This window comes from Cheilinus undulatus, linkage group 23 (genome assembly GCF_018320785.1).
Source record: "Cheilinus undulatus linkage group 23, ASM1832078v1, whole genome shotgun sequence".
In the NCBI taxonomy this organism is placed as follows: domain Eukaryota; kingdom Metazoa; phylum Chordata; class Actinopteri; order Labriformes; family Labridae; genus Cheilinus; species Cheilinus undulatus.
The window spans coordinates 7,958,386-7,985,496 of record NC_054887.1 but is presented as its reverse complement, the minus strand read 5'-3'; the positions used below and the strand labels follow the sequence as shown (position 1 = coordinate 7,985,496).

Genomic DNA, 27,111 nt, shown 5'->3' with positions numbered 1-27,111 from the left:
CCATGAGAAAGGCGAGACTAAGACTGACTAAAAATAGATCTTTGAAGATAAAAGCGCAAAACTAAAATGTAATTTATTTTTCACCAGTCTTTCAAAATCCATGACATGAGAGCAAAATCTGTTAGGTAAAGGGGAATCTGTAGATCTTCTACAGAAAAACTGTTCTGGGTTTTACAGGGTGGATAGAACACACAAGTAAGATTTGCCCCAGATTCAGGCAAAGAGAACACGTTTGGACTAAAAGTAAGGATTTTTATTGACTAAACTGAAGTTACATTGTTGTTTGCCTTTGAGTATCACCATACACTTGAGGGATAGCATGCAATGTAGCACCAAAAGTACCAAAAGTAAAGGGTAGAGTATACAGGAGATGTACAGAGCTGTAAAGTTTGTCCGTGTTTTTGCTGCCCAAAAGTACAACCGGTTAGCTGCTTGCTAATTTGTTACCAGGGTCAGCCAATTAAAACGTTTGAAAGGGGCTGTCTTACAGCCTAGCATAGCAGAATAGGACATACTCCTGTCAATCAATTCCCCCTCACAGCTGTACACAAGAACAAGGATAGTATTCCAGTTAAATGGCCAAACTCAGCTACAATCGTAGTCTCACTTAACTGTGCATGTAAATGTAAAAGCTTGTTTGTGTCTGAAGTTTGGTGGTACTGTTTCTATGAATAGTAAGTTCACTTTGAAATCACAGAACTAAAAAAAGGAAGTTTTGGTAATTGCTTCACTATGTAAAAGCACAAATGAAAAAATCTGTGATTATATCACACATTTAAATGTTAATGCAGAGTCCTGTATTTATTGATATGGGTGTTTGAAAAGTAAAAATCATGCATAATTTCCTGTTGTTAGACTCTGGTTTATGTGCACAAGTAATCTGCTTATGTGTTCAAAGATGTAAAGATTGTGTTTTTGTGAGTGTACCAAGGATGTGAAGTCCTGAGCCTGCCACAGCAGCCAGTCCTCGCTGAGCGTGTACAAAGCCTTCTCTGTCACACAGTCCACGGGTCCTTTGGCAGTTTGCTGTGTGATAGCGCTCACCATCAGGAACAGGTGCTGGCCAACAGTTTCCTGCAGAAAGTCAGAAACAGGAACTGAGTTGGTCAAAAAAAGGGTGGGGCTGGAAGAAATATGAGTTGAGCTTTTTGAGGTTTCAACAACAGTGGGAATGCTCTGTAGATTACTGGTAAATATATACCAGTAACCAGTGAAGAAATGTTAAAACACAGTACTACTTTTGTTCTGGGGCTGTTTGTATTTTACTGAAAAAATGTTAGCAACTAATCTACAATGTGTTCCAAATTAATTGGATTTTTTTTGCGTGTGTGAAAAAGCCAAATTATGTTGACCATAATTGATTTATAAAATTAATAAAAGGGTTAAACATCCAAGTGGGTGAATATTTTTATAGTCACTGTATGCTCAGTGCTTTGAGTTAAGAAGACTCTGATAGTGGGGCAGTTTCAGGGCTGAGCAATCTGTTGCAATCGGATGTGACAGATCATTATCCGGTAGTGATCCTAAAGTCTGTGTAGTTAACCCTTAAGAGATCTTTGGGGCATTTTGTGCCATTCACTTTTTTTTTTTTTTTTTTTTTTTTTTTTTTTTTTAATTTTCAAGCCATTTTGGCTTTATTTAATGAATAAAGCTCAAATTCTAAAAATTAGTCTCCACTGAAAAATTAACAAGGCATATGAACCGCAGGATAATGTCTGTGGAGAATGTGGTATATACAAAGGCGTTTATGAAAAGGTGTTGCTATGCACCTATGCAGCACGTTGTGGCAGCTAAGCAAAAACACTCAACTGTGACCTTTATATCTACAGGAGCAAGGTAAGTCCAGCATGTGATAGCTGTACAGAGTGTGCTAAGCTGTTTCTCAATAGAGATGACTGCAAAAAGGGTTACAGGTAAATAGGAAGTGGTTTAAGTGTCACTGCATTTTTCAGGGTAGCTCTGAGGCCCAAAGCTGGTTATTTATGATTTACACGGAAATACCCCAACAAATTCTGATAAACCCTTCACAGGGTGAGCATGATATCCAAACAGCGTAGTCTTTCTTTTTGTCTGTATTAATTCAAACAGCGGGTATTTGTCATGAAAATTCAGAAAGAGAGATTCAATTAGGAAAAACAGAAAACATTTATTTTGCATAATTGTTTTTAACACTTTGGTTGGGTTCCTTGTCTGTTATATAAAACGTCAAGGTCTTTTCTTAGCTTAACAGAGGAAGTTGCCAAAACTTCTCTTACCACAGCATCTCTAGCTAAAAAGAGCGCGAATCAGAAATGGTTAGTCTAAAACTGTCTAAATCGAGCTTGTAAAATACGTGCCTTTAGGAGCAGTGCACCAAATTTATTATCAACTTGTGAGTCTGTGAGATCATGACACACCTCTTAAAAGTTCATAATGATTAGTGGCCGATAAAGAGGGCCATCACTGTGAAATAGCTCTGAGTGTCTCAGGAGGTTATTCATGCAACAGTTCATACATTTACACTCATAGTCAAGCCAAGCTATGGTTATTGCCTAATAAGGATATCTGATATCCTATATCTTTGATTACTTTTTGCGTTTAAAAAGAGCAGGAATAATTTGTTAGACATTGGTTTTCTTTCAATTTTTTTCTCTGGTGACTGGGATGATAGTGTCTAACATCTGTCAGCATGTTCAAGGTGTTTCCAATGAAAAGCACGCTTTGAACCCAGAGTTTCCCCACAAAACTGATCTAAAGAAGCTGTTAGGTCTACTTCTTCACAATACACCTGTTCTTGTGTTCTGTTGTGTTTTCATCTTCTTCGATAGTTGCCGAATAGCTGGATTGGGTTTGTGGATACTGCGGTGTATGACCAACTTCTTTCTTAACTGAGAGGTATTCATCGTGTGACTGTGCGCACCTAACTGTGATGACTAATAAAAATACTGTTTTACAGGCACGCAGATGGTTGAGTGGTTTAAGGCGCACATCATGTACACAGGCGGCCCGGTTTTGAATCTGGCCTGTGGCCCTTTACCGTATGTCTCTCCCCACCTTCTTCCCTGTTTCTGAGTCTATACACTGTCCTTCCTCTATCTAAAAATAAAGGCATGAAAAGGCCTCCTCAAAAAATCTTAAAAAATATACTTATATATTCTGTTTCTAAAAGGCAGTATTCTAAGCATGGCTAAAACACCTACCTAAACTTATACTTTAGGTTCGAGTAAAAACTAAAAATCATAAATTGAGCTTACCCTGAGGAAGCCGTACAGGCAGATGGACATCCAGTTGGTCAGCAGTTTCTCCACAGTGGACTCGGTGCGTCGTAGAAGCAGTTTGGGCTGGGTGTTACTGTTCTGCTGCATCAGAGCCCTCAGCAGAGCCTCCATCACTTCTGTCAGGTACGACAAGTTGTTGTGGAGCGCTACAGTCAGCAGTGACGCCAACGCACACCTGGAATAGAACAGATGAAGGTAAGGAGACAAAAGAGGGCTACTGTTGCAGTGTTGCAAGAGTCCATTTGCCACAATTTGCCCTTATTTACCACTTTGATTGTGTAGATACTGCACTATAGTGTGGTATTATGAGTTTCCAATGGGACTGGTTCTTTGTGTAGCATGAATATCTCTGCAGGCTTGATGAGGTCCAGCCTGTGCACCATTGCCAGTCTGCGCAATGCTTTAGCTCTGCTTAAATACTTTAAAATAAGTTATTTTTCTCAGTGGGAGTACTATTTATCCATGTGATATATGAGGTATGGCTATAACTTGCAGAAGTTGTGCATGAATACCCTACACTCTGGGTGACTGTGAACCACGTGGTTTTATCCTCATAAATGCAGTCTCATTATATAATAGCAATACATGCCCTAAATATTGATAAAATATACAAGACCATAATTAGGTATAGGTGGTTGTCTGGGCGCTACATGCTCAAGAGGCTTACAGCAAGTCTTAAATTTCTGAATAAGGTCCAAAATGTTAACCAAGCAAAGCAGATGGATACGCCTGTTTCCTTGTTTTTCACTGGTGAATCCATCTTGCAAAGCTCCCATCTGAACCATTTGGGCCCGGTTAGAAAGTTACAGGACCAATCAGCGACGAGGGGCAGACTTTCAGGCGCAGCAGAGTCCTGACGTAAACAAGCAGCAGCTAGAGCTGGTGCAGTTATGGAGGAAGAGAATAGTGTTGATGCTGCTAAAGCGCCAGTTTTATCAGAACTTGACAACAATTTTTCGTTAAAAGAAGAACAAAGAACAGCAGTGAGTTGTTTTCTTTTCAAAAACGACAAAAGCTGAGTACTTACATGTCTATAGTCGCCATGTTTCACGTTATTCCTCACTAGCTGCGCCCGCACAGCTCGATAGCAGCTACGTCACGTGTTTTGTTGCTCTATTTGCCCCGTAGAGATGTGATAGACAGAACGTTCATCCAATGACACTCCGAGCTTATTTCAAATCCTCTGCCTTTTCTCAAACGTTTCCTATTGAAACTTTCTCAGATGGATTTGTAAAACAAATCCATCTAGCGAGTCAGGTTACCCAAACTAATTCAGGAACATTTTTGTAGACAAGGAAACAATACAACATAAAACAATGTAAGACAGAGAAAGAGTTGGACAGATACAATGGGCAGCCATTGTTAATTAAACATTAGAAACTGACTTGTCTTTGATGGTGAAGCTCTTCTGCTCCTCCAGAGCGTGCACCATAGATGTGAGGAAGAACTGATCCTGGATCAGCCTGGATAAACCTTTGCAAGACTCATCAAGCTGAACCTTCACCCCATCCTGATTTCAAGTCAGATACAACAAAAGTCAAAAACACCTTTACAAAGGGGTGCAAACATAGACAATGGCTGGTGTCACACGTTTACCTGGCCGATGTCTTTGATGCATAATTTCATCAAAGATTCACTCTGAAAAAAAAACCAGCAAAAAAGCACCTTATCAGTGAAAATTTGTTATTTTTTAAAACCCCAGTGAACCTGCTCTTTCTTTAATTCTTATATATACTGTACCTCAGGGAAAAAGATCCTGGAGGCAAAGTGCTTGTAATCAAGAAAAGGAATGGCCCCAACATTTTCCATCAGGTCAGCTTTCTCTGTCTGCAGATCCACGAAACCTGCAGAAAACATTCATGCAAGGCTTGATGGTTTTTAGCTTTATGTAAATGGGTATGTCTTTTTACATGGTGGTGAAAAGCCCACTCTGATGTGTCATTGTGCAGGTCATGAATAAAAAGAGGTAGTGAAAATGGGTAACTAAACGTTTTGTGCATCCCCACAGGCTCAGCTTATTACCACAAATGAGGGAAGATATTTGTCACATTTTTGAAAAACATACAGCCACATCAACTTTACAAACCAACAACCACATGTGTCTGAAAAGTATGACACCTGATAAAGCAACAATTTCAGGTTTTCTCACACTATTGAGGGGAACTGTATCGGTGTTGAAGTTCAACTAACTGCTGACCTTAAAGCGGTATCAAGATGGACCAAATAGTCCAAAGTTTCCACGGCTTGAAACTACAATGCTAGCAGCTTAGCGAAGATTCAAATGGTATCAGTGCAACATAAAACATGCTGATATTTAATGGACTTCTCCATGTGTACATTCGTCTTCCAGTCTCATCCTTTTTTACTCCATATCACCAGATAGTTTTCATTTTTAAACCTAAAGTCTAGAGTTATATTACTGTTGCAATGTGGAAATTTGTGTCTGACCTTGTCTAATGTCATTCCTGATGTCGAGCTCCAGCTCTTCCATCCTCTTATTCATCTTTGCAGTGAGCTTCTTTTGTTTACTTTGATAGATGATCACCACCCCTGAAAGACAAAACCAAGCAGACACATACACTATTAAAAAATAGATCTTCATGGTAGAGCGATATTTGTTTGTGCTTTTGAGGATAATATTGGACCAAAATGTAACAAACCACTCCACCACACTGTTGTACTTACCAACAATGATGACAGGTATCAATAGAAGGACAAGCAGCATCAGAAGATACAGGCGAGAAGATTTAAGGGTTATTGTCTTACCCCCATACTGTATCTGTGAAAAAAATAGTTGCTCTGTGAACAGGAATTGAAATGTTTTTATACAGTGCACAATTAGTACAGCATGCTTGAGCACAATTGTTCCCCTCCACTATTGCCCATATTGCAATTTCTGTGAAGCTACAGATCTATTTTAATGTGGAGTATTAAATCCTGCCACCAAACCTGGTCACACTGCTCATCCTTGCAATGCACTTTTTGTCTTTAACTGAGGAGTCTTTTCACTTAGATCAGCACTCTATAAGGTTTATTTACGAACATTATACTAATGTGTTCTCTAAATCCAGGATTATGGTGTATGAGGAAAGAAAACGGTTTAAAAGTGGTGCTGGATCTAGCAAATTCGTTACTTTCATAGGTACAGACTGAATTCCATCTGTACTACCAAGTACTGATTCATGTAAAATCAAACAGTGCCTTATTTTGGTACCTAAACGCATCCTTGTGACCATGAGAGAGTGGAATTGTAGGGGATTTTCCACACCAGACACGAACACAGCATTGCATGCTGGAGAGCATAATGACATCAGTAGCAGCTTGTTCAATCAACAAAGCAAGCATGGCTGATAGAAAGAGATCGAAGGTATGGCTCCACTTTTCAATATACGGTGCAGATTACAGTGCAATATTTGTGACATGAAGTGCAACGTTTGCTAAGGCAATACTTCTAATCTCAGGAAGCAGTGTGATGATTGATAATTCAGATTAGCGCCCTCTACTTCCTTCACTCATGCTCACCCCCTCCCTTTCTTGCCCCCTCTCGCATTGAAACCTCACTTTAAACACTGATTTGCCCGTTTATCATGTGGATATCAAGAATCATGGAAATACAGTACCAGATACAGGCATACATTTGTTCTCTCAAGGAGTGGTACAGATTGCCTAGTGTGAGTGCATCCTAAAAGCTGCTCTCCATCTCTCCAACTTGGCACAGCTGGTGCTGTATGAAGATCTCTGTCAGGATGGATGGACAAAGTCGGATTTTTAAGGAATGACAGAGCCACAGGCTCATCCTCACTGCTTATTTTCATCGCAGTATGAAATCATTTGCCACACTAAGAATTTTCACAGTGAATACAAATAGAATGCAACGGACTCAGTGTGCAAGGTTCAGGTGCGTGATGTTTTTTTCTGATTAAGGCTGGGTTATGCTTTCTGCAGGTACTGGGCATCTTTAGTCTCCATCTCCGTATCGATTCAAAAAGGTACCCATCCCTAGCTGGGTCACTATATATCCCAGCGCTTTGAGCTGTGAAGTAGCTGCTTGCATTCACATCAAATGCAGGAAAATAGTCTATCATTTCAGCTCACATGTGGCAGGTTCTGGTAAAGCTGCACTTGTCATACTGACAGCGTGTCACAGCCTTTTATACTGATATACACTATATTGCCAAAAGTTGTCACTCACCCATCTAAATAATTGAAATCAGTTGTTCCAATCACTTCCATGGCCACAGGTGTATAAAATCAAGCACCTAGGCATGCAGATGGTTTCTACAAACATTTGTGAAAGAATGGGTCGCTCTCAGGAGCTCAGTGAATTCCAGCATGGTACTGTGATAGGATGCCACCTGTGCAACAAGTCCTGTCATAAGGAGTCAGTGGATGCTGAGGGGCATAGTGCACAGAGGTCACCAACTTTCTGCAGAGTCAATAGCTACAGACCTCGAATCTTCATGTGGCCTTCAGATTAGCTCAAGAACAGTGCGTAGAGAGTTTCATGGCCGAGCAGCTGCATCCAAGTCATACATCACCAAGTGCAATGCAAAGCGTCAGATGCAGTGGTGTAAAGCACGCCACCACTGGACTCTGGAGCAGTGGAGACACGTTCTCTGGAGTGATGAATCACGCTTCTCCATCTGGCAATCTGATGGCTGAGTCTGGGTTTGGCGGTTGCCAGAACGGTACTTGACTGACTGCATTGTGCCAAGTGTAAAGTTTGGTGGAGGGGGGATTATGGTGTGGGCTTGTTTTTCAGGAGCTGGGCTTGGCCCCTTAGTTCCAGTGAAAGGAACTCTGAATGCTTCAGCATACCAAGAAACTTTGGACAATTCCATGCTCCCAACTCTGAGTCCTGACCTTAACCCGATAGAACACCTTTGGGATGAATTAGAGCAGAGACTGAGTACCAGGCCTTCTCGTTCAACATCAGTGTGTGACTTCACAAATGTGCTTCTGGAAGAATGGTGAAAAATTCCCATAAACACACTCCTAAACCTTGTGGAAAGCCTTCCCAGAATAGTTAGCTGTTATAGTCAGCTGTTATAGCTGCAAAGGGTGGACCAACATCATATCAAACCCTATGGATTAAGAATGGGATGTCACTTAAGTTCATATGCGAGTCAAGGCAGGTGAGTGAATACTTTTGGCAATATAGTGTATTATCCATATGAGAGGGCATATACATGCAGCCAACTTTTTAGATGAGAACAAAACAAAAAAAGGCATCTTATGGGGCACAGATTGCCTCATGGTTAAGGCACGGCCCAAGTACGTGGGCAGGTTAGGTTCAAGTCCATCCTGTGGCCACTTTCCTGCATGACCATCCCCCCATCCCTATTTCCAACTCTATCGACTGTCCTCCACTATAAATAAAGACATTAAAGGCCCAAAAATATACAGAATATCTTTAAAAAAATGCTTGCCACATGCCAAGATTTTACTGAATGTACTTTTGAGGACTTTGGCACCACAATTACATTTTGTTCATCAACAGAACTGACAACTTTGGTGTTGTGTGATCAGGCGTTTACCTTTATCTCCTGAAACTTCCCGATGCGTGTGTTTTTAATCTCACAGGTGAAAAACTCAGTCTCCTCATTGAGTTCTTTGACTTCCATGATGCAGGGGTGTTGTTTATCTTCATGAATGCCCCACACAGACAATTCTGTGAGGGTCATGTTGAGTTTGTCCATTTTTTTCTGACAAAAAAAAAAAGATAAAGGTACTGCTGTTACAGGGTTGATCACCTACAGTGCCTATAAGAAATATTCATCCCCTTGGATATTTTACCCTTTCATTGATTTTATAGAACTATTATGGTCAACATAATTTGGATTTTTTGACAAAAGAAATTACAAAAACAAAAAAAAAAACTTAGTTACTGTTAAAGTTAAAACAGATTTCTACAAAGTAATGTCAATTAAATAAAGATACGTTATGTAAATTTAGTGACTGCATAAATATTCTCCCCCTTTAAAGTGACTGACCTAATTCAATGGAGGTCCAACCAGTTGGTGCTGCTAGTCTCACAAGTGAAATGAGGATCACCTGAATGAAGCAATTGTAGGATAGACACCTCTGTCTGGAAGGTCCATACACTGATATTCACCAGTAGTAGTGGCTGCCATTACACCATGAAAATAAAAGAACACTCCAAGCAACTCAGAGAAAAAGTTATTGAAGAAGAAATGGACACAAAAATTTCCAAGGCACTGAACGTCCCCCAGAGTTTAATGACTCCAACAAAACATGGGAGGAATATGGCACATGTGTGAATATGCCTAGATCAGGCCATCCTCACAAACTAAATGACTGTGCCAGAAGAAGACGAGTAAGGGGCGAGTTTTACTACTCTGAAGTAGTTAGAAGCTTCAACTGAGATGGAAGACACTCTGCAAGCAACAATTGTTGCTCACTTTCTTCACCTGTCAAAGCTTTATGGGAGAATGGCAAAAAGAAAGCTACTGTTGAAGAAAACTCACATCAAATCTAGACTAGACTTTGCCAAAGGCATGTGGGAGCCTCCATAGTCAAGAGGAAGAAAGTTCTTTGGTCTGATGAGACCAAAATGCTGCTTTTTGGCCATCAGACAAGACACTATGTTTGGCAGACATCAAACACTGCACATCACCACAAACACACCATTCCCACTGTGCAACATGGTGGTGGCAGCATCATGATGTGAGGATGCTTCTCAGCACACAGCTGTGGAAGGCATGTAGAGGTAGAGGGTCAAATGAATGCGGCAAAATATGGGAAAATCCTGGAGGATTAGCTTATTCAGTCTGCAAGAGAACTATGGCTTAGGAGAAGACTTATTCTCCAGCTACACAATGACTGAAGCATGGAGCGACAGGATACACAGAAATGGTTTAAATACAACAAGGTGAATGCTCTGGAGTGGCCAATCCAAACACAGACCTCAGTCCAATAGAGAATAGAGAATAGAGAATAGAGAATTTGTGGCTGGACTTAAAAAGGGCTGTCTGCACACGATCCACACGCAACCTGACAGAGCTTAAACAGTTTTGCAAAGAAGAATGCAGTAAAATGTGAGTCCAGATGTGCAAGCCTGAGTGAGACCTATCCACACAGACCCAGTGCTGTGATTGCAGCTAAAGGTGAGATTTACTAAATATTGACTTGAATAGGGTGAATATTTACGAAATCACTTCTTTTTACTTTATATTTTTTTATTTAAATGACATTACTTAGTAGAAATCTGTTTTGCTTTGACATTAATGAGTTTTATAAGTTTTTTTTGTCAAGAAGCCAAATATACTGACAATGATTTCTTTATAAAATCAATAAAAGGGTAAAACATCGAAAGAAGGTGAATCCTTAATGTGTGTTAAACATCTGCACTACCTGTATGATGATGCGGTTATCGTCTCCTGACGTTGTAGAAGAGAAGGTTGTAAACTCAGGGTCTGGATAGTAGGTTAGAGTTGTGGAACAGGCCAAGGTTTCGTTGGCTACTCTCAATGACAAAGTGCTTGAAAATGTTCCATGAGCGTTTTCAGCTGCAGGAGAGTCATAAGTAATTTTCTGTAGTGCAGAACATAGAGTATGGTAAGCGCTTTTAAATCAAAGCTTAGTATTTACATTAAGTTTACATTTAGCCAGTCACACCATATTCATGCTACCTGAAGTACCCATCAGAAGTACCGATTCCACCATTCAACACCAGTGGCATAGCTACAGGAACACACCCCCAAACTTTCCAATTTAGAGACTCTACTGCTGCTCCACAGCCATTTCCACGTCATATTATGATGCTACATGGCATACTTAGAGTAAATCATAACACAATGGGATAATGTCTGTCCACAAACCTGATCCTTGGTGTTTGTGGAAACTTCCTGCAGGACTTGGCTGTGTTTGATTGCTTCTACAAACTCCAGGTAGGTTCCAAATAATGTGATTTTCCTTTTCCCACTACAAGACACAAAATAAAAATTAAACAATGGACAAATAAACATTAGTGCACGCCAATAACATAAATAGATCTGGTATTACACATACTACAGGAGCTGAGGATCGAGACCCTTCAGGTTGGGAGCAGCCGACTCCACCACTAATCCACAGCCACCCAATGTTATCAGTACAAAAGAGGCTGACAGGTAAACTGGTCTGTAGTTATAATCATGTAAATGTGGGTATTATGTGTATTTTATCTGATTTGTGCCAAGAGGAAAACTATTTTTATTCATAACAAAACATGTGGTGCTTAAAAAAAGCTGTGGGTGATTTAAAATGGTTGTTGGTATCATATTAAAATGTTACAGAACAAAGTCTTCTAGATAACTTAACAGTGTTACTTTAATGGTAATGATTGTAAAATCATCATAGGACTTTTTTCATTCTTGTCAGAAATGTAATTTTAGTAATCAATATACCTTCAATCAGTATTTTTTTCCATTGGTAATTAATGTAATACAACATCCTTTAATATTGTAAAAAAAAAAAAAAATTCAAAAACATCAGGGCAGTGCTAGTATTTTAAAACATTGTGTGCAGTCCTCAAAACAAAAGGGATATAATCCTAAGGGTATTAACTATGATTTCACAAAGTCTCTGCCTGGCAACAGTTATGACATACAGTGCTCAACAAATTTATTAGACCACCATCCAATGTAAGGTTTATGCCACAGCTGCCCTAAATTAACAACGCTGGTAATTACCAAAATCATTTTTTTATGTTTCTGTAATGGTTAATACACCAATATGTTGAAGCTCTTTAAGGAAGAGGCAGGAAACAAAAGTGAACTGCAGCAGATGTCAGACACCTCAAGATAGGCAGAGATGAATGCTTCTAGATCAGAGTCTAAGAAAGTCTCCAGAATGGCCATTAGCAGAAGCCTGATGGAACAAGGCTTAAAGGGAAGAATAGCTGCAAGGAAGCCATTATTGAGGCCTGCAAACATCCAGAAACACCTCAGATTTACCAGGGAGCCCAAACACTGGACTGTTGATGACTGGAAGAAGGTACTCTAGACGGACGAGTCCAAGTTTGAACTCTTTGGTCAGCATTGTCATGTTTATGTCTGCAGAAAAGCTGGAGATTTTTTGATGTCAGATGCATTGTACCCACAGTGAAACACAGTGGAGATTCTGTTATGAAATGGCGTGGGCAAATTCTGAACAAGAACATCTACCACAAATCTGGACTTTGACTTGTTCAGTCCATCAGAAAAATCTGACTGAAAATAAACATTCACAAGATATATTTATTTTATAAAAAAGCTTAGTTAGGTCCTTATATGTGGGTTTTTCAGCTGACATTTCGGACATTTTCATGGATGGCCATGGAGTGCTGAGTTGCAATATTACCGTTCTCAGTTCTGAGTTTTCATACCTACACACACCTCCTCTACCTCCCCTCTTATACACACAGTCGTTCATCTTGCCCTGTTCTTCTCGTATGCACCAAGATGACTCATACGTTAAGAAGTTTCACTCAATTCCATTCCAGGAGAAACAGACTGAAATTCAGTAGTATGTGTGTTTGATCATAAATATAGTTAGAAAAATTTGTCAGCCTTTAACAAAAATTAGCAAGCTGAAGTGCTGAGATAGTTGTTATATGTGAGGGATTATAGCCATTGCTAGCCCTTGCTATCCAATAAAAAAGTCCCACTCCTGGTCTGTCCGCCTATCTTCAAGGAGTTGCATCACAACAATTTGCCCAATCATAGGAGCAGATCATGCACATCATCTCTGAATATTTTAGACGGAAAAGAGTCACTGCTCAGGAAAAAGTTTAGTTCCTGTGATAAACAGGAAGCTACTTTTATCAATGAACAAAAAAGCAAAAGAATTGAAAAACTGAGATTAAATTCTGTTTAATGTCAGCAATAGTTGATTGCCTTTTTATACAATATTATGAAAACACAAAGCACTCATAGCCCTTTTACATAAAATTCAAAAACTACAAATACCCCTTGACTTGACTTGTCCTTTGGCACCATGGTACAAAAGCAAAGGCAGAAGTAAATCTTTCAGTTGCTAAAACCATAAAAGGGAAGTGGTCTCATGGTAAAAGCCTTTCAGTTCTGGGAAGTGGCTCTTTCCCCATAAGATGACCCACAACCTGTAAGTGTTCCTCAGTCTATGACTGTGTTTCATAGAAAAAATCTAGTTTGACTTTAGTGACAAAGACCTAGCTACTGAGCCAAAGATAGCCAACTGAAATTACTTCATTGTTAACAGTGTTTTTAAAAATTTCTGTAGCTCTATTATTCTAATGAGCCTACAGTAGAGTACTTTAACACTTAAAAATGTGTTCCAAAAGGTTCTATATTGGGTCTGACTTAATTTACAATTCATACAAATGATTTATGGCAGATCATTGCTGATGCAAAGCTTAATTTCTATGTTGATGATAAAGTTATATCTTTGACTTCCTTTATCAGTGCAACAAATACATTTCAAGCGGCATTTAATGGTTCCCAGAGAAACCTTTGTATATAAACAATAGCACTTATAGCCTCGAGGCTTGAATGATGTAATTCTTGAGGTCCAAGTCAGGGTGTTCAGATTGTTCAGCCTTTTGTGGTCTTAAATCATACCTGATCCAGGAGCTAGTGGGTGAAAGTTTGGTGCAGGATGGTGCTGATTGATAGGTGATAATAGCGTTGCCATGGCAACTTCCATCTGCGAGGACAACGCATACTTGGACTAAACCTTTCTCTGCACGGGGGATGTGGAAAGTCAGATTATCACGAGTGATGGCCCCAACAGGAATCCTGGCCAGAGAATAAAAAAATGACAGACAGAAAAAACATTGGTAAGCCTTTCCAAAATAATATTAACTTTTCCTCCATAGAAAAATGCTCAAATATATCATGACTGAAAAACATAGTGGTAAAATAAATAATAGATGCCGGTTTAAAAAAAAAACAAAACAGATTTAACAGCTTAACATGTCAAAAAAACAGATGTTACTGTAGAAGAAAGTTAAAATCTACAACCTTAAATACAAAATAGTTGGGGCGCTGTGCTAAATGTTAGTCAAACAGAATGCAATAATTTACAAATTTCCTAAACCCACATTTTATTCACAATAGAACTAAAACAACATATCAGGTGTTGAAAGGGATACTTTCATAAAAAGTTAGAGCTCATTCAAATTTGATGGTAGCAACACACCTCAAAATAGCAACAATGGGCTGGAAAAGTAAGCGGTACTAATGAAAAACACCTGGAAGAGCATTTTGCAACTATTTACGTTTATTGGCAACAGGTCAGTAACATGGCTGGATGTAAAAAGAAAATTTCAGAGAGGCAGAGTCTCTTAGAAGCAAAGATGGACCAATCTGCAAAAAACTTCTGAAAAATGTTCCTAAATATAAAACTACAAAGACTGTGAATATCCCATCATTCACAGTGCATAATATCATCAAAAGATTCAGAGAAAGGACAGGGATGAGGTCAATATTGGATTTGATTCTTGGGCCCTCAGGCGGCACAGCATTAAAAACAAACCTGATTCTGTGCCGGAAATCACTGCATAAGCTCAGAAACACATCCAGAAATCACTGTCAGTTAACACAGTTGGCTGTGCCATCCACAAATGAAAGTAAAAGCTCTATCATGTAAAGAATAAGCCTTATGTGAACACCATCCAGAAATGACACCTTTTTTTCTGGGCCAAAGCTCATTTAAATGGACTGAGACAAAACAGAAAACTGTTCTGTGGTCAGGTGAATCAACATTTTAAATTCTTTTTTGGAAATCATGTTTCCTGTGGACTAAAGATGAGAGGGACCAAAAGCCTACATCTCTGATGGTATGTGGTTACATTAGTGCCTGTGGTGTGGGCAGCTTACACATCTGGAAAGACGCTATCAATGCTGAAAAGCATACAGAGATTTTAAATCAATATATGCTCCCATCAAGACGATGGCTCTTTCAGGGTAGGCCTTATAGGTAGGGTAGGCCTATATTTCAGCAAGACAATGCTAAACTGCATACTACGTCCATCACAACACAGTAGCCCAGCCTTTCTGGAATTTGGAATGTAGCGTTTGGCTGTAATACAATTGTGCTTTTAAATTTATGACTCTGTGGTCCCTACAAAGTAGTTAGATAATTGTAAAATATAAATATTTAAATAATAAAAATCCCAAGGATTTCTGTGTCACAGCTGATTTCATTTGGGGTTTTTACACCTGGGGGTGAGCTGCATGTAAACACAAGCAGTATATGTCCCCATTTATCAGAGCTTGAAAGTCTCCAGCTATGCTCTGTTAACATGGAATTCAAGGAGACTTCAGGAGCAGTCGGTCATGTGTGGAAAAGGTCACTGAAACCTAAAATAAAGCATTAAGGTAATCTTAGAAATAACTCACTCTTTTGGTGTGCAGTACATGCCTGTCTGGATCCTCACTCCAGTCACAGCACCGAGGTTGCTCCCATTCAACACTGCGTGGTTTCTGCCGTAGAAAGACACAACACTGGGAGTGATGGAGTAGATCTCTGGTTTCTGAAAGGAGAACAAACACAATAATATATTTATATCTTACTTTCAGCTGATCCTTCATTCTCTACATGGATGAGCTAAAAACAAGGAGATTAAGGCTCAGTCCCAAGGCCCCCCTTGCTCCTACAACTAAGCTCAACCCTACATCTTACAGCTTGGGGTAGGGTGTCCAGATTCTTGGTGGAAAGGAGGAGTTACTGTAGGTTAAAGTGCTAGGGGAGCATGACCCTTTAAAACCGTTTTTCTAGAAGCACACTCCCAAGCAAGTGTAATGGGAAATCCCAGAATGCCTTGCAAATTATTGGCAAGATGGCTGCTTAGGAAGTGTACAAATTTCAATCGTTTCTTCATAAATACGATTTGAAAATATTGAAATCAATCATATATCAAAAATGTATGCTGTTTCAACTCACTGTGGCCCTTTTAAATTTAAACAAGCATTTTTTAAAGTACAAATGTGTTGTACTGTTGTGATGCCTGACTTTAATGCTGCCAACAACCATTGATGAGGTATCAGGAACTAAAAGCGCGTTGCCATGTGAGATTTCACCACTATTCTTTGAAACTTTTTCTCAAGGGCAAAGGGACATTTGAAACCAAGGGGTTGGGGTTAAAACGAAGAATGGGACTGAGCCAACGTGTGCATCTCAACAGAGTAAAGATGAGGTGAAAAACGAGGGAAACAGTGGTTATTAAAGTTCAGACTCACAGAAAGGTTCATTTGTGACGCCATCGTTTGACAAACACTGTCCTGCAAGAGAAAGAGAGAGTAATAAATTAAGCTGATTTCCATGACTTCCGTAGAATGGGCTCACTGACATTACTGAAAATGGTGAAAATATAATGAAAGAAAAGCTTTTTGGAGAAAGATTTTTAAAATTGTATGAGGTTGGCTTGAAAATGAATACTGGATTAGAACATTGCTTATTCAAACTGCCTTCTAGAATTTAAGGCCTCTCATTGGTTGAAATCAAACTTTTCAAGGCCTTAAATTTCAGATATGTATTATAAGACTATTTAAAACTTTTCAAGGATCTGGAGGAATCCTGTGTAAACCCAATTAAGTACTTCTTTTAGAACAAAAACATCAATAGTTACATTTCTTGAGCCTTGATTTGCCCAGGAACATCTGTCTGTAGCCCAGCTGCATCCAGCCTCAATGCACTGCTGACACCTGAAGACAAAGTACACATTCAAGCTTTTTTTTGTAAATCTTCCTGCCTGTGCATGACAAGTGTTACTGGTAGAAACCTGTAGGGGCACAAGAGAGAACTCAAGACACATGCAACTACCTGCTGTGTGGGATGTAAACTACAAACAAGGCAACAGTGAATATGAAAACAAATCATAGCTCAAGACTTTACTCTTAACTGTACTTTAATAGACTAATAACTTTTAAGCAAATCAACTTCATTTTTACTTGACTTTAACAGTCTGGTACTTTTTCCACCTTTGACTCGTGGATAACAGCAAGTATCTTTCTGGCCTAGATAACATTTGTTGTATATTGGTGCAGTAAAATAGAGATTTTTTAATTCTTTATTCTAGTCTACAAAAATAAAGGCTTTCCAAGTTTTGCTCTTATGTCATATCCCTTGTCTATTAAGATTTATGGAAAATAATGGTGGACTTACAGGACAGGTGTTGGTGGTCCTCTAATGTTTGTACAATTGAAAAGGTTCAGCTTTTCCAACACTTCTGTCGATCCAAGTCCAACTCTGAGTGTACCAGGCAGTCCTTTAAAGTTAAAAAATGTACATCAATTATTAGTCTTTTTCAAATTTATGAGAAATTAATTATTAGTAGGATTTTTTAAAACAAGATGACACACTGTTGTCATCTAGAGGGTCCTTTATGTAAGATTCAAGATAAACATGTTTCTAAACATAAATCACTGACCTTTAGCAGGAAGTATGGTATTTTGGAGGATGAAGGTGCACTGTGGGAACTGTTGGTTATCCATTATAAACTGTTCACTGGAGCTTGCAGAGAACTGACAGATGAAGTTAGAAGGCATGCCCGCACCCACTGTCACATGCATCTGGATGTTCAGTTTGATCTGAAAAAAGTCCATATGTGAGAGCATGAAAGAGTCTGAGAGCCACGACTGATTATAGTTTAAAGCTTGTACATCATTTTGAACCTGTCCACTGTTGTCCTGTGCAACTTTGTAGGAAACCATCTTCTTTTGAGAATCATCAGGAATGGATAACCAGTCTGGATCTTTGCAGTCATCCTCCAATGTACAGCTAGGAAGAAAAAAGGGCAAGTTTTATTATAGTGCATTATTGCAGAAAGATGTCTACTCCTGCTGTTGTTTCTCTGACCTTTGTTTAGAGCCGCACCAACCACAGTATGGATCCTGTGCAGACCAACAGGCCTGCACGGTTTTGTGAGTGTTGCAGTCTGACACAGGGACACGATTTATCTATGAGGAAAAAGGAAAAAGTCAGTCTTGGTGGTGTTTGGTTTGTGCATTTCTGCATCTTTTTATGAACTACTTTTCTGCACTTCATAATGTACCATGCAGTTTAAGTGGGAGACAGATGTGGACTACATGCAGGCCAGGCTAGTACCTGCACTCATTTACTGTGAAGACATGATGGTGTAACTCATGCAGAATGTGACTTAGCATTGTCTTGTTGAAATAAGCAGGAATGTCCCTGAAAAGATCCGGATGGAAGCACATGTCACTCTAAAACCTTTATGTACCTGTCAGTATTAACGGTGCCTTCACAGATGTGAAAGTTATCCATGCCATGGGCACTAATACACCCCACACCATCACAGATGCTGGCTTTTGGACTTTGCCTTGATAAGAATCTGGATAATCATTTTTCTCTTTAGCTCAGAGAACTTGATGGCCAATATTTCCAAAAACTATTGGAAATGTAGATGTGCTATGTTTGTCTAAGTGATTTCCAGCTGCAACAAATCTTTTCTCATCTTCTTCTTCTTGCATAGTTCAGTCATGCCCATATGTAATGAAATGAAGGAAACCAGATTAAATGGTATACATGCTGTTAATCATTAATCATTACCAAACTTTTCCTTATCCAATAATGGCCTTGATGCCACAAACCACATCAGATTATGCTTTTTAAAAGACTACTTTAGTAATCAGGTAGTTTTATTAGTGTACATGTAAACATACTCCTTGATCACCACAGCCTTAGATGGAATGCATTTATACTGCACCTACCTGGTTCTGAAATGGAACATATACGTGTTTCAGATCCACCTCATCCAGATGTAATTTTGAAAACACTCTGTGGTCATCTTTGGTTTTGAAGAGCACTTTGGGACAGGTGGTTTGGAAGTTCTTGTCAACAGCAAGCTGAAAATGAAAGCATAATTTTGTTAAGCTTCTGAGAGACTGAGCTGCTGTTCTGACAGATAAACATGGAAAGTTATTTACAGCCTCAGCAAATGGTCGTGGTTATTCTTAAGCGGTACAGTTGAGCTTCCGTCTATGTCTGTGGTCAGAGCGCCTTTCTGACATCAAGCTGCACAGTAATGACCAATGCTTTGATTGAAAACCATATGTGGAAGCTTTGTTGATCTCTGACACCATTAAAAGCTCATTTTTCACCATGCATTCATATGATGAATAATCAAAATGCATTAAATTTATGAAGGGCTCCTTCAAGTCAGCATAATTTGAAAAGTGGGAGAACACTGTGGGCAGACTTGTGGTCCATGGTATTGCAGAAACAAGAAACATGTCTAAGGTAAACACAAGACTGGCAAAAACTCAGTCTTACTACCAGTAATCCACGGCTCCAAGAGACACATTTAGTGATTTGATGAGCACTTTGGATGTAAAAAAATTATTAAACCAGGCTGTGTATCTGTTGATTTATGATGTAAAAAAGGGGATTTTTTAATTGGACCTAATCAGGATGCATTGTGATTTAAAGCCAGCCTCAAGTGGACACACAAGGAACTGCAGTTTGCTTATCAAACAAATTTTAATATTAGACAAAGATAACTACAGTAAATATAAAATGTTGCTTTTAAATGACAATTTCATTTGTAAGTGTTCAGGATGAGAGCCATTTCCACAAACAGAAAACTTAGGACAGTGGTGAACCTTCCCAGGAGTGGCCACCCTAACAAAATGACTCCTAGAGCGCATTAACAATTCATCTAGGAGGTCACAAAAGAACCCAGAACAACATCTAAAGACCTGCAGGCCTCACTTTACTCAGTTAAGTCAGTGTTCATGATTCAGCAATAAAACGAGACTGGGCAAAAATGGTCTCCACAGGAGAGTTCCAGGGCTAAAACCACTGCTGACCAAAAACAACACAAAGGCTTGTCACACATTTGCTAAAAACATCTTGACAACCCCCAAGAAAAGCCCAAAATAAGTTAAGTACAATGACAAAAAGTACTTAGAATGATTGAGTACTGTTTACTTAAAATGAAAGTGTGCATCTCAATTCAGAAAAATCTGAAATAGAAGTTTTGGATTTGACTACCACCACAACTCATTTTCAACGTCCTCCAGCTGTTCAGCATTACAGTAAATGACTGAAAGGTGCACTTTGTCCAGAAAGCACTCTTCCACAGAGTTCAGCTACTTATCCCTGTCAGATCATGGACTGGCCCCAGTCAGGACTTCTCTGAGTGAATAACTTCACTCATGGTGCAAAAGTGTCAAATGCCCAAAGGTATTCTGTGAAAACCGTGCCACTTACGCGGGGTACACACATAAAGATAATCAGGCTGTTTTGTCCTGATTGGGCACACTTACCGTTTGGAGGACGAGATTCTAAATCGGTGGTGGACGGAATCATGATATGTGTGGTGTACTGAGATTATCAGAGCACACCACACACAGTACGATTAAAACTGTTCAATGCCTGATTTTTTATCTTCATGTGTGGGGTCTCTAACAGATAAAAAATCTCTTAAGATTTAAAACATCCTTATGTGTGTGTCCCGCTTTAGGGATGTTGACAAATAATTTGAGTACAATAACAAAAAATACATTAAAAATGTGTTCAATCAGCTCAAAAATAAAGCCGAAATAGCTACTTTGGAATTTTAAGTTAACACAACTCAGTTTGTCAACAATTTTCTACTGTTGGGTCTTACAGTGAAGGGTGGCACAACCAGTTGTCCTGTTTGGGGGGACGGTTACTTTTCCACATAGGGCCAGGAAGGTCTAGATGGCTTTCCCCCTCATAAATAAAATTCTCATTTAAAAACTGCATTTTCATTTACATGGGTAATCTCTGTCTAATATCAAAATGTATTTAATAAGCTGGAACACTTAAGTGTGACAAACATGCAAAAATAAATAAATAAATTAAAAAAAAACAGGAAATAAGGAAGTTGGTGAGTCTGACTGTAATGAATCCATCGGCTTCATTTACAACACTGGAGGCTTCTGCTTTATCGATGTAATCGGTGCTTCATGGCTCTGCTTTCAAAGAAGCCTCTCAAAATTGTGTATTAAATATTTATACTCACCTTAATGAGCTGCCCGTCTCCCGTCCCAATAAAGAAAACTATCCAGTCTTTCTGTCTCACTGCCAGCACAGAGGTCATGTATTTCTGCTTGAAGATCACCTTCTTTGGCTCCAGTATCTTTGGCTGTAAAACATAAATCAACCTCTATTTATTCTCAAAAGAAAATTGAGGTTTCCCTCATCTCCAATGCTGTCTAGATAATACAAATAGATTGATCAACATACCATTTAGATTTAAAACCTAAATGGTAGTTAGGAATAAGCCTTTGTTTACCATCAGCCACAGAGACATTGAGTGTATACAGTTTGTCTGACAATGTTTTTACTTTTTTTCAAAGGGGACATATTATGCAAAAATCACTTTTTCAGGCTTTTCTAACACAAATATGTGCCCCTGGCCTGTCCACAATCCCCTCAAGTACCAGAAAAATCCATTCACTTCCACCCTCTTCTCCACCTTTGAGAAAATGTGTGCGGAAACAAGCCGTTCTCAGATTTTACACCTAGTGACCTCACATGGGGCGTAAGCACCTGCCTCCAGGTTTGGTTGGCCGCCCTCCTCCACTGATCCTCTCAGCTACCAGCTGAAATGCTGGAAATCTCAGTGGCTGACTACAGCCTGGGAGATTGATGGTTCAAATCCCTGTCAGGTCCTAAACTTTGGATAAAAGTGTCTGTAGCACCAGGAGTGCTGCATCCATTTCCTGTTAGGGGTATGGTCAGGGGCAAAGTCAGACAACTAATTACCATTTAAAGGGATACTTCAACATTTTGGCAAATTCACCCATTGCCATAATTCATATAGTCTTGGTAATAGGTTTGTTACCTTTAGTTGTTGGTGCAAGCTGTTTCTAGATCGGCGCTGCTGAGTTCTGGAGCTGCTGTGCCAACTCAGTGTAAGCAGACAGTTTTCTGGCTTTCCCTCATCAAACTCATCAAATACAGAATCCAACAACTCCAAAACGCTCAGGTGGACAAGTCGTGACCTGCACATTCACCACGCTATGAAATAATAACATATAATTTTGTAACATTTCGATACATGAAGCAAATACTCTGAACTATTTCTTGAGTAAACCACTGGGCGGAGTGACACAGTGCAGCAGCCACGTCTGGAGTGTAGTTCCAGCTTTGCATTTAGCTTTAAAACATCTCCGTCTTGTAATGTTCCATAATTATTTCATAGGGTGGTGAATGTACAGGTCACAACTTGTCCACGAGAGCGTTTTGGAGTTGTTGGATTGTGTATTTGATGAGTTTGAGGAGGGAAAGCTGGAATACCGTCTGCTTACATTGAATTAGCACAGCAGCTCTGGAACTCGGCAGCGCCGATCTAGAAACAGCTTGCACCGACAACTAAAAGTAACAAACCTATTACCAAGACTATATGAATTATGGCAATGGGTGAATTTGCCAAAATGTTGAAGTATCCCTTTAAAGCCACAGACACAGAAACAGCTCGTTTTGAGAAGGGCTTAAACATAGGGGTTTTAGAATACAAAAATCCAAAACTAGAGTGTTTTTTTCAGCAACAAACTTCACAAGTATGTTTTGGGGACCTCTGAGACCAATAGAATCTTGTTTTAAAAGGGTCAAATATTTCCCCTTAAAGTAGGTGATAAATGAAAGCCAAAAACTAAATTACATTTGAACTGTTCTATCACACTTACATTCTTACAATTAACACCTTTCAAGATGACCTTCACTTTTGTAAGGCTCTTTCTCTAGTCATTTGTCTGATTATGCAATCAGCTAAGCTTCAGTCAGCAGAACCATAGTTCCTTCCTGAAATAAGCTGCCACTAGCAGAAAACACGGCCCCATAAAATAACATGAACTCTTTTAAACTACTCACTTCTGTAGAGCTGGGAACTGACACTCTGACCATGTTGTCTAATTTTGCTTTCTCTCCTGCTCTGTTCAATTTTTCAGGTTTCATCTTTGCATGTCTGTATCACTTTATCAGTGTAACAGTACATTTGTTTTGCAGTATTTGGCTATAAAATCTCCACACACCATACTTGCACTGTGAATACTTTATCACTGCATGAGTCCAAACATTTCTACTAAATGTAACTGAACATCTACAGCTGTGATCATTGTTTAAACACATTTCTGTGTATTTACATCTCCACCTCCAGGCAAAGTGTGTTTACATTCCAGCTTACACTTAGATCTAATAGACCCAGTGTTGATAGATTTTAAATTCTTTTCATTTTAGAGCCATGTTAGTAATGTTAAGCAACATCAATGGCTGTATACTCCCGTATATGTCTAATTCTCCATATTTTTAGTTTTTATGTGTTTTTCCAAGGTGTATTTAGCTTTCTGCTGCCTTACTAGCTACATAATTGGCTGCTGTAAAACCACAGTTTTGCAGTTCAGGATCAATTACATCAATTCTGATGCTTTGTTACTTTTTGTTTGCATGTTTGTTGTGTTGGCTTTACATGTGTGTAATGTTTTTCTTCTCATGTCTTGTACCTTTGTGGCTATTGTACTGTGTTATTAAGTTTTTGAAAAGTGCTTTATAAATGAAATATATCATTATTAGTTAAGCCCATCTGTCTATGTATATTTGTTGGGATAAAACTTCAGATATGTAGAAAGTACTGGCTAGAAACGTTATCAAGTTGTTTATATATCAAATTATTCTCTTTGTCTAAGCTTTTTTCCAATAAAACATCTTGCTATTTTTGTTTAATTTGCTCCAAAATCATCAAGATTGCAGTTAATGTTATTGGTAAATTATGTCTCCATCTATGATGTAAATCCCACGTTATTTTCTGTAATGGGCATGTGCTTGCTCACGTGAGCGACCGACCTGAACATCTCTTTGAAAACTGCCATGCAGCAGACACCTTATTATGAAACTGCTGTGGACATGTCAATGGATGCTTACTCATAAGTTTCAAAATGTTTCTTCATATTAAGGCGACCCACCAGTGATTTTGGCTTTCCACAGTCACTGCAGAAGTCTGGATCCGCATCAGGCCTTGATGTGAGATCAGGGCTGATGTCAAACACCAGCAGCTCGGTGTTGGTTTGTCCTCCGTCCACAGCGAACACGCCGCTCCAGAGACCCGGCGGACCATCCCGGATCACCGAGGAGGAGATCAGTTTGTGCCCTCTCTCTCCATCAGAGACTCTGAGAGTCGCTCCCCGCAGCGACTTCAGAGTCTTAAATTTGCCTCCTTTGCCTTCAAGCCAAAGGAGTCGGACTTTGTTGCTCTTGTCTTCAGAGGGAACGTTGGAAAAAAGATAAATGATGGAATCAATCTGAAACCCATCCACAAACTCCAGGTCTAGATCACCTTCACCTCTGATTAGAGGATCTATATCCTCACTATTCTTAGAAAATATTTGTCCTTTTTGATCGTCGTTGGTGTTAAGAAGGTTAACTGCATCTGACACAGAGGGGCAGCCTGACCGTGTCGGAGAGACCTTGTACTGCTGCACAGCAGAGAGGATGTAAGTCTCTGCTCGGGTCCGGGTCTTCACACTCACCAGGAAACTCACGGACGCGCTGCTGCGCCACAAAGAGCCCACCTGGATGTTCTCTCTGTAGACCACATTGGAAATGTTCCTCAAGTCCAGCAGTTCACAGTAACCACACCCGTTATCAGTCACACCACATACTATCAGATTTCCATCTGCAACATGCGGCAATAACACGTTAACACTGAAGGTTGCGTTCCAAGTATCCATCTCAGAAACCCGCGTAAACTGCGCGTCAGTCGGGTTAGGAGCACCTGTTAAGATCCCTCTCTGGGTCACACTCTGAACCAGAGTCAGGTCATGGCTCAGCTGGTACAGCATCTCCTCTGATGCGATGTAAATCGTGTCATTGAGCACGGCGAAGTGTCGGATGTTTCCTTGAAGTTGAAATCCTCCATCCTCCTCCAGGCACCGAGCTGCTTCTGCCCACAGAGTTACCAACAGAGCAGGCAGCAGCAGGATCATCATCGTGGCGGGATGAGAGAGAATCACTCAAACACTGACGGCCTTCATGGCACTCTGCTGTCCAACAGGAAGGCACTGAGGTTGTGCGTAAAAGCGCAGAGAGCCTCTGATAAAAAAAGAGAAGTGCAGAGAGTGGGAGGGCGCGCGCAGCGAAACCGATAACTAACTAGCAAGACATCTCTACGATGGTTGGAATCATGAATGTTTTCTTGCTATGCATTTCTCCCTCGTTTTAATCGATTATACGATTTAAGTCTCACCACAAAATCTGTTAGGTGATTTAAACTGATTCCAACTCATGGCAGACTACAGATTTCATTCTTTATCAATCACAGAAGAACCGAAAGTCGGGGATGTAGGACGAGAACATGTTTGAACCTAGTCACTATCTATGCGAATGAAATCACAAATGATTGGTCTACATGACAAACAATCGGCATATGGAGCTAATGATTTTATTGACTTGTTGATGCCACCTAGTGTCAGCTCTGAGGAGTTTTGGAGACACTCAAGAGAGAAGTATTCACAAATACACAACAGACCTTTATTTAATTCATCTCAAACATTTTCAGTTACAGAGTGCTAATGACAGCCAGCATATAGGCTACATTATTATCATGCTTTGGAGCTTACATATATTAACAGTTTATCCCTGATTAAGTTGGTTACTCAACACCCAGCTGCAACAGTTAACTTCTAGTTCCTCTCACTGGTTCTCCCACTTATCGCTCAAGTTTATGCTCTGCATGGCAATTCATTATTTAAAATATCAAAATCAAATGAATAGCCCATCAACGGGACAGATCATTATCCGGCATTACTCAAATGGAACAGTGTACTTACACAGGGGCATCCAAACTTTTTTCGACTGAGGGCCATGTAGAAAACAAAAAGAAGATGTGGCAAATTTGGTGTAGTTCACTTATGGAGACTTAAAGTTGGTTAAACCAGGTTCTCAACCTTTTTAGCCTGTGACCCCAAAAATAAAGGTGCCAGAGACCAGAGACCCCCACTTTACCTGAAGGTGGTTGAACACAGCCATGGGGGGGGGGGGCGCTTACTGGGGGGTCAGCAAAACCATGGTGTATTGTAAAGTTAAGCTGTGGTATTTTAGATTTAATCTGAATAATAACCACACATATCAAAGAAACAAATTTAATTCATTTGTGTACTAACTAGCCCTCTGAAAAATGTTTTGTTAAAAACAGAATTAAAGGGGAGCAGGTGGCCTAGTGGTTAAAGGCGCTCCCCATGTACGTGGGTGGCCTAGGTTCAAATGCGGCCTGAGGCCCTTTACTGTATGTCTCTACCCCACTCTTGACCCTGTTTCCAACTCTATCCACTGTCCTCCCCTATCTAATAAAGGCACAAAAATGCCCAAAAATAAATCTAAAAAAAAAAAACAGAATTAAAATATGTTAAAAATGGCAAAAATGGGTTAATAATGGCTAAAGGTGGGAAAGGTGGTGAAACAGGATTTTAGCAGAAATGGGTTAGAAATGCCAAAAATTACATAAAAGTGGCAAGAAATAACCAAGAAATGGCAAAAATCGGCATATTAAGTAGTAAAAGGGGATTAAAAAATGGCTGAAATGATGTTAAAGTGGTAAAAATAGGTGGAAATTTGGTGAAGTGGGATGAAAATTGATATAAGCTGGAAGAAAAAGGTTAGCTGAGGCAGAAATAGCCACAAACTGGCAAAAATGGGCATATCAAATTGTGAAATGTGGCCTACAAAGTGGTGAAAGAGCTCAATAGTGGCAATAATCTATCAATAGAGCCAACAATAGGCAGAGAGTTGCAAGATTTGGTTTAGAAGTGGCAAAAACAGCCAGAAAAAAATTGGTGGAAAGGGTGTAAATGGCAACAATGTGTTTTAAGATGCAAAAATGTGTTAACATTGGCAAAATTGGTGGGGAAAA

The 27,111-nt window shown here is 39.6% G+C and overlaps 1 protein-coding gene across 2 annotated transcripts in view; it reads right to left on the bottom strand.

Annotated features, from left to right (window-relative positions):
* Window positions 1-25,288, bottom strand: part of plxnc1 (plexin C1) — a 43,846-nt gene extending 18,558 nt beyond the window's left edge. The window contains exons 1-21 of one of the 2 annotated variants that reach the window (XM_041780576.1): window positions 24,170-25,288; window positions 21,229-21,351; window positions 18,950-19,084; window positions 18,075-18,175; window positions 17,879-17,996; window positions 17,647-17,806; window positions 17,382-17,484; window positions 16,846-16,921; window positions 16,457-16,498; window positions 15,617-15,750; window positions 13,835-14,011; window positions 11,099-11,201; window positions 10,632-10,811; window positions 8,795-8,962; window positions 5,943-6,036; window positions 5,706-5,807; window positions 4,998-5,101; window positions 4,854-4,895; window positions 4,643-4,767; window positions 3,234-3,432; window positions 928-1,074 (exon numbers count right to left, since the gene is read on the bottom strand). In XM_041780576.1, coding sequence (XP_041636510.1) covers window positions 928-1,074; window positions 3,234-3,432; window positions 4,643-4,767; window positions 4,854-4,895; window positions 4,998-5,101; window positions 5,706-5,807; window positions 5,943-6,036; window positions 8,795-8,962; window positions 10,632-10,811; window positions 11,099-11,201; window positions 13,835-14,011; window positions 15,617-15,750; window positions 16,457-16,498; window positions 16,846-16,921; window positions 17,382-17,484; window positions 17,647-17,806; window positions 17,879-17,996; window positions 18,075-18,175; window positions 18,950-19,084; window positions 21,229-21,351; window positions 24,170-25,192 — 3,456 coding nt within the window. In that variant the 5' untranslated portion in view covers window positions 25,193-25,288. The remainder of the gene's footprint in view (window positions 1-927; window positions 1,075-3,233; window positions 3,433-4,642; window positions 4,768-4,853; window positions 4,896-4,997; window positions 5,102-5,705; window positions 5,808-5,942; window positions 6,037-8,794; window positions 8,963-10,631; window positions 10,812-11,098; window positions 11,202-13,834; window positions 14,012-15,616; window positions 15,751-16,456; window positions 16,499-16,845; window positions 16,922-17,381; window positions 17,485-17,646; window positions 17,807-17,878; window positions 17,997-18,074; window positions 18,176-18,949; window positions 19,085-21,228; window positions 21,352-24,169) is intronic. The other variant, XM_041780577.1, reaches the window with a different exon arrangement.
* Between the last annotated feature and the right edge of the window lie 1,823 nt (window positions 25,289-27,111).